This window comes from Anneissia japonica, unplaced genomic scaffold (genome assembly GCF_011630105.1).
Source record: "Anneissia japonica isolate Jap-2015-1 unplaced genomic scaffold, ASM1163010v1 scaffold4054_len1135799_cov195, whole genome shotgun sequence".
NCBI lineage: Eukaryota > Metazoa > Echinodermata > Crinoidea > Comatulida > Comatulidae > Anneissia > Anneissia japonica.
The window spans coordinates 980,497-988,902 of NW_022694605.1; the positions used below are offsets into that span (position 1 = coordinate 980,497).

Here is an 8,406-nt window from a genome sequence, read left to right on the forward strand (position 1 = left end):
AGGTTGTAAGTGTTTTATAGTATTTATAATTCACCCGTTCTGGCTTGTGTATTATATTCAAGGTTATCAATGCAAGTACAGTAATCACTTAGTAGTCAGGTAGAGCAAAACATGATTCCAGTCACTTGTACTGTAGTCAAACTGTAAATTTTATAGATGATTGTCAGGGATAACAAAGATTTACAATAAAATATTTACATGGATGGCATTGTGATTTCAGTAGAATGATAAATTCAACTACTGTAAACCATCTTTTAATTATCCTAATTCTATGAATCATCTTTAATTATGGAAATAATTATAAAAGAAATTTTGTGGGATTTGAAGGTTGTAAAAGTTAATAGGTTTATAGCACACTGTAGAACTCAATATTAGATTGCCAAGTCTGGGCTCTGGAAATTTACATACCATCAGATATAATGATCAAGCATCTATAGTTTAATATTGAAGGCCATTCACTTCAGACATTATCTAGGAATATTTCAAAGCCAAGATTACTTCTTTCCAGCTTCTTTGATTGGGTTATACTACCGCATTCTCATGTATAGAAGGCTTAAAATAGCAAATTACCATCGAAAAATGGAAAAATGCAACATATACAAATTTTTGATTTTTAAATCATGTTGTTCTTATGTGCGGATTGTCTGTAACACACAAATTTACTACTGAAATGATAAGGTTTTTATGAACATTATTTGAAAGATGTTGTTACATTTGACATGCATTTCGATACTTGGAGTATGTATTATACTATGTTAAAATTTTCATCATCCAAAACAATTTGTATTCAGGGGTTACCCTTAAGGTTTTTTTTTAACTAGCCAAGTGGACCAGTAAATTAATACTTTTCTGGTCCTCAATCTCTTTCACTAGCCACTATCTTGCCAACTTCGGAAGGCCCAAATACCATATTTTTCACATGCTAATCATGCTGGCCCCCCCACCCCACCGATGAAGTAACACTGACAGATACAGAAAAAACTTTCTGTTGTCTCTGAAATTATGCTGCGAAATATAAATACAGGAATCTATTTGTATGTACAGTGCACTCACAATACGATGTTCGCTACGATGTTTGGTTTTCCGGAAAGATCGTTTTGTGGAACATTTCTATTGAATCCTTTCCGAATAAGGCAGGCCAGTTAGGGCCTAGCCTAGGCCTAGACGCTAAAAATAGGCTTAGCAGCATAGGCTAGCCCAGTGAATTCGGTATGACTAGCCTACTAAAAAAGTTAACATTTAACATATAATACGTACAGTACCTGTTGTTTATTTATTTCAACAATATTTTGGTGTCATGTTGCTGGGCAAAAATCCCACTGTGGTGACGTCAGATCACCCAAAGTTTCAAAGTGTGTGACAGCTTGCTGACAGGAACAAGCTTAGCGTAAACCGATAAATTTTTAATTCAACAAATTTATTAAAATGAATAAGAAACCTTCGTGGTTTTGTTTTAGAGTAAAATCTAAAAATAAATTTAACAAATTAAAATTTCATTCTCTGCAAATTCCCTCCGTAATTAGCAATGTTTTTGGGGAATGTGAGTGTAATTTACATGTAGACTGATTTGAATCTAAAGACATACCAAATCCGTATTAAACGTCTACTGGAAAAGAGCCGTCGTAGAAACAATTGCTTTGAGTTCCTTTTTCATTTCAGGTTGATTACAGTCGATTTTTAAGTATTCATAGCCGATAATGCACTTTATTAAAACAATGGAAGGTGTAACTTTGACTTTATCCAACTCCCTGCTTTATCTAACATTTTACTGGAGTGTCGTTTCAATTAATAGATAATCTCCATGGCAATGCTATTGGGACTGTACTAACGGTTTATTTACAGGGTGTGATTATTGCGTTATTTCATCTGGAAATCATTGCGTTGTTTATTAACTTTTTGTCCCACATTGCATTGTGGGATGGATACATGACATGGATGTTTTAACTTCACGGTGTTCACACAGACGGAAATCAACTTCTTGTCACTATAACATGCGGAGAAGGTGATTTCCCTCTGTACGTGTAGCCATGGATTCCTCTATGGTCTAGGCTAGTGCGTGATGTTCATCGGTTTGCCTTGAATTACTGAGACCAAGCCTGTTCGTAGCGGACATTAACATGACAATAAACAGAAAATAGCGATCATTAAAGCTTTAGGTATTTCGTCATTCTTTCATTGACATTTTAACTGGTCTCGTGGACTTGTTATTGGGATAATTAACAGGTCCGCCATGCATTTTACTAGTCATTGGCCGGCGGACCAGCGTTAGTTCGAACCCTGTGTATTGATCTTGCCTTTCATTTGGTCCCATATAGACCTGCCAATTATGCTCTCTCTATTACAGGACTCCTTTGAATAAAAATTGTTTTAAGGTTGTCTGCTCTCAAGCTGTTATGGTGTATACAGTACAAAGGGTACTTCATATCTTTATTTTCTGAATCTCAGTTGACAACAAAATCTTGAATTTATTTTGGTTTAAAGTAGTTATTGAGACTGATTTTTAGCAGGCACACACAGCATCGTACAAAGGTCGTGTCCATCAGCTAGCAAATCCAAGTCTTCTCTCAGTGAGCGCTTCAACGTTTATTAGCGAAGTTTCTGTGCCGTAAAGCATTGCTCTTCTGATACAGATCACATACATCTTTGCTTTGATGCGAGTTTTAAGTCACTACCCACAATGCACCATGAGCAATGACTGTAGGAATGGTGCCATATAAATGGAATGATTGATTGATTGATATGATGGTCCTTTAGATGTTATAAGTGGTGCAAGCTCATAAACTTCCCCCTACCACATCTGACCCTAGAAATTGTACTGCAGACTTTGCCCAGAATTCAGCATGTTCTTTACATAGAAAATTTGTGGATACATTCGACTCTCTCCTGACATATCACATACAAGTATTCAAAATTATTCCTCTAGAAAGGAAAGTCAAAATCTGCATCTTGCAGTGGTTTCAATCGGGCAAACGTATGCATTGGTGAACTAGAAGATCTTAATTCCTTCCTTACCATCAGGTGCTACGAATATTAAATTTTAATCTGGTGAATATATCTATTTTTATAGAACACAGCAGGTTTGGAGGAGTTTGAAAGGCTTAAAACCTTGGGAACTGGCTCATTTGGCAGAGTGATGTTAGTACAGCATAAAGCCACGCAAAGATATTACGCAATGAAAATCTTGGATAAAAATAAGGTAAGTTTTAATATAGTTTTAAAATATATGGTGATAATCAGAGTCTTCTTAAACATGTGAAAATGTAGGAGAATAACAGTATACATGAAGATAGATTATTGTCAACATTAAAAACATGGATACGCAGTTTGTAAATTAGAAGGTACTGTTAATGCATGTATAAGCACCACGCAATACTTTTTTTATAAGTGCAACTTTTTTATAAGCGCAGCTATATATATATATGAATTCCATGTAAATTCAAATGTAAATATAATTTAGCTTTAGTATAATGCATAATTAGATTTGATTATTGATGTTTTAAAATTATACTTAATCAATTTTTCGGGGAATAAAGACATTAATACCAAGTAAATTATACTGTGCATCACAATTAAGCTCTTACATAGCCTAATGACATATAAAAGAAATCACTCCACTATCTTTATTGGATTTCGTGTGATCGTGTTTTGAAAATTAGTAGAGTATTTTCCAAAGATTTATGTATGCGCATATATTTCAGCAATACAGTCGAGTCCGCCAAAGTCGACTTTGTTTAAGTCGAAAATTCGCATCAGTCGAATTTTTGAAAAAGTCCCAATTCTTTCCTATGTATTACTGTGTAAATTGTTTGTTTAATTCGAATTTTTATAACTCGAATTTCGGCTATATCGACAGAGTTTTCCTGTCCGGATAGGCCGATTTTAAAGTAATTTCAACCACACAATTCAAAGTTCCAAATTTTGTAGCGCATGTGGGAAAATACACAGCCGTGGGAAAATACAAAGCTCAATCCTTGTTGTACGGCAACAAGTTAGCCAAGTCTAAACTAACAGCGCGACATTGTTTTTGCGTGCATTTCTTTAGGTCTGATTATGTTTTTCCAAGCACGCATTCTTCGTTGGGTAATGCTGGTCGGCAGTCTAGTTGTAAACAGAATAGGTCGCGCCCCCAAAAACTCTGCCTGCCCGCCAATTGGTCCATTTTCGTGGGGTGTTTTGCACCAGACGTCAGATCGCCCAAAGTTTCACAGTACGTGACAGTAAACAAGCTCAATGTAATCAAGAATGTTGACAAACAAAGCAAAAAACAAATAACAAACCCTCATGGTATTATTATTTTAGAGTCAAATCTAAATAAACCTAACAAATTAGATTTTATTCTCTAAAAAATTTCCTCTGTAATAAAATTAGCAACATGTTTTGAATAGCATCTTGAGGTGCATTTGCAATTTACACTGACGAATCTAAACGAATTTGAATTAGACGTCTACTAAAAAGAGTAACCAGTAGGAACTTGCTTTGTCGAGTTCCGTCTTTATTTCAGGTTGATTCCAGATGGTTTTTAAGGATTAAAAGCAAGAATATACACTAATTAAAACATTGGAATGCGTACCTAAATTTCACTTCATAATTAACCAACAAAATGTCTACTGGCGTGTCATGTTAATCAACAGATAATCTCCATGGCAATGCGAGTACAGTTAAGCGTCTCATTTTCACAGCGTCGTATGGTATGCTTGTCGTTAAACGATGATATAGCTATCGTCTGGTTTTTCTAGTGAGTGTTACCAACCTGAATTAGACAAATCGTCCGAGATTCGGAATAGGGAGTTCATGTTTTCAGGAAAGTATTTTATTAAAAGAAGAATAGGAATGATTTTGGGACTTAAAGAAATGTTCGGTTTTGCGTGAAATTCGATTTTGTGGGCATTGAGTACACATAGTATTGTTCTATGTTATAATATTTTTTTTTTTTTTTGAAAATTTCCAAGTCGAAATCTGTATAACTCTATCTTTTTATGCCAGTTCCATTAGATTTGACTTAGGCGGAGTCGACTGTATTATTAAAAATTTATAAAGAATAAAACATGTTCTTTCTAGATATATGTTTAGTGACATACATTCACGAGTAATATTAATTTTTTTAACATCAAACTCATTTCATTGAAGGTCATGAACATTGTCTGACTGTGGTAACAAAAAACAGCTTTATTGGGATACCTACTACTAAGCTAAACAGTAAATTGTAGACAAACACCACTTTACAGACTAACAAATTTCATTAATACACAGGATTTCGACCACACAGTGGTCTTCATCTCTCAATTCAAATAATAGGTGAACCAAGGAATTTGTAGCTAAATATAGCCAGTTTTTGCTATTTTCAGTATCTGGCCTACTTCTGTCTTCGTGTTAGCACATACGTTCTGATTTTCTTTGCTCACTTAATTAAAATAAGCGTTATGTTTAACAATTGTATTTTCTATGAGAGATCATGACTTAATGTAACAGGATTGTAACATTGGCATCTTATTAATATACATTAGTATGCTTTCTTCATTTACATTAAAGCATCAAATCGTTAATGTTTATAAATGATTTTATAATGGTCAGCATACATTACTAACTAAAATATGATGGGTTTTTTTTCTGCTTAGGTGGTCAAATTAAAGCAAGTTGAACATACTTTGAATGAGAAGAAGATTCTTCAAGCTATCAGTTTTCCCTTCCTTGTCACACTTGAGTTTCATTTTAAGGTAACAGTTGTATTTTTAAAGCTGAAATGAATAGTGAGTTTTAGATTAGCAAACTTGATACTGGTTGATGTAATTGTCAGGCATATTCACATGCGAAATTCAGTTGTGGCCCCAGTATTTGCCCGAAGAGGGGTTCGAGGTCCCTAACGTTTACCCAATTTCCCAGATGAAACAATTAAAGAGTTTTAAAGGCTTATTTAATCATTTTTGTGTCTACTAATAATATGTATAAAATACACATACATTTTTTTCTCCCCGACGAATTGTGGTTTTTCTCCCCGATGGGGGACCCTGGAACTGTTTGTTGTGACTGTGCTTGTAATTGTGATTACTTGTAATTGAGATGTGGTTATGTGGTGGTGATTATGATAATTATAATTGTGGTTATGATCACACTGGAAAATCAAAACCAATTTTAGAAAGCTAATTGTGATTGCAGTTATGCATTGTGATTTGACACTTTGTGTTTGTTTGCTACTGATATTCTAAAAATTGTGTTTTGATTATGGTAATTACTATTGTGTTTATGTTAATAAAGTTTTGGTTAGGAATGGTGATGGTAACATTTGTGATTTTGATTTGTGATGGTGATTTTCTTTTATATAATAATGGTGGTGGTTGTGTGGCTAGCAATACTAATTTTAAGAAATGTGCTTGTGGTTATTGTAATGGTGATTATGTTTACAAGCACAATCACAACAAACACAATTTGATTGGAATTTTCAGTGAAAAACACCGTCCCAAAGACCATCACAATGACTACAGCTCTTAAGAGTGATCAGAGAGCAGTTTAGCTCAGTCGGCTAGCCACGTGAGTGCGCTGAAATATTGTGATCCCTTGGTACCTTTATTCAGTTCCCATCACTGCTGTCCTTGTGTTTCAGCTGGAAGGCTGAAATGCAAGTTCAGTTAGTGCACCATCTTTCAGATTAGATGTTTAAGCTGTTGGTCCCATGTGCAATATAGCCCATGTGCATGTTAAAGAACTGATACACTATTTAGAAAAGAGTAGGGGACAGTCTCCTGGTGGACTGCTCAATCACCATCAGATGGACCACACTGGAACTAAGCCTTCTGACTTTTGTGGGTGATCTTTAGTGTTTACTACACTTAAATATTGTAAATTGTAAGTTGTTTTTACTAAACAAAAATTCAAACCAGTTGGAACTATTCCAACAAATTTAATTGTGGTTATTGGAATTGCAATGGTCATTGTGGTTGATTGATTTTATTCAGTACCATTACATACAAAAAATACAAGCAAACAAAAACAGGTAAGACAAGGACATGATATTAAGGATGACCTAAGAAAGGTAAAAAAGAAACCTTATTTCCGTTGGGGTCCTAACATTAACAAGCGAATACAAAACATAGAAGTAAAAAATACAGCAGGATAGAAAAACAGCAAAACCTAACATAGAGGGGTAAAATGAACTATAAAAACATTGCAAAAAAATGTAAAAATTCAATTTGAAAGAATAAAACCATAAAAAAGTTTGACGGGTTTAAAATTTAAAAGCTTAAAGATTAAAAGAATTAGACAAGTAAAATATTTTAAAGATTTTATAAGTTTAAGAGCGTTACAAGTTACAGAAATAGTAATGATGATTTTGATGGTGAATATTATAGTAATTTTGATAATATCATGGTAATTTTGATGCTGTTGTGATTGATGGTAATTATAATTGTATTCTTAATTATATATACTGTAAAGCTTTTTATTTTTGCGATTTTACAATTTGAAATATTTTGTGTCCTTTAATTTTTTGCAATTTTACAATTTTCAGTTGGTTTTTAACATGATGCAGAAACCTACCATATAGGGCTGGAAAATAACAACATGAACAAACAATACTGTACATTTCTGAGACAATCCCTAGGTTCAGTGTGCAGTAGGTATAGCCAGTAGGAATAAATGATCGTTCTTGCTATTCAATCTGGTATTAACAGTCCTACCTGAATTTATATTTCCTTGTAATATTTTAAGAAAATGTTCAGCAGTTACTGTATGTTTAATTGCTAAATATTTGTGATCTTCAAAGTTATTACATAAGCTTGGCCTAGGCAAGCCTAAGATTAGCTGCACTGGCCCTTAATCGGGTGAGTGACTTTAATTGAGACTTATTGACAGCTGCATTGGTTTCATTCTGAATTTCTCGATTTTCGCGCACCCTTAATTTTTGTGACCGCTGTGTTATCGCGAAAATCATGATGATTGAAAATATAGTTGTTAGAATGATGAATCTTTTTAACATTTTCTTTTTTTCAATTAGTGAAGATGGGTTTGCCTCAACACATAATACCCATTTGTTACAACATTTCATGTCCTTGCTATCCACAATGACAAATTACACAAATTACTAATAATTTTTCCATAGTTTATTTGGATAGGTATATGATTTTCAAATTAAATGTAGAAATATTATATAGCTATTTCTGTAAATTGCTTTATTATATTATTACATGATCATGATCAAATTATTAATGTTGGTTATATACATAATAATGAACCAAGGATTTGGAAATATTTGGTAAAATGATCTTTATGCTATGTACCTGTATTCATATTTGAAACAATTAGCAACAAAAATGAATTAGTCAAGATGCACAGTATTATTCAAAACTTAATATTGTTTTACCACACTGCAAGATAGGAAAAAGGTAGAAATTCTACTGTATATTATGCAGATGA

At 33.5% G+C, this 8,406-nt stretch overlaps 1 protein-coding gene across 1 annotated transcript in view; it reads left to right on the plus strand.

Annotated features, from left to right (window-relative positions):
• Nucleotides 1-8,406, plus strand: part of LOC117101113 (cAMP-dependent protein kinase catalytic subunit beta) — a gene marked incomplete in the record, with an annotated part of 43,925 nt that overhangs the window by 21,337 nt on the left and 14,182 nt on the right. The window contains 2 exon segments of the mRNA XM_033241000.1: nucleotides 3,068-3,196; nucleotides 5,616-5,714. Of these exon segments, the coding sequence (XP_033096891.1) occupies nucleotides 3,068-3,196; nucleotides 5,616-5,714 (228 nt within the window).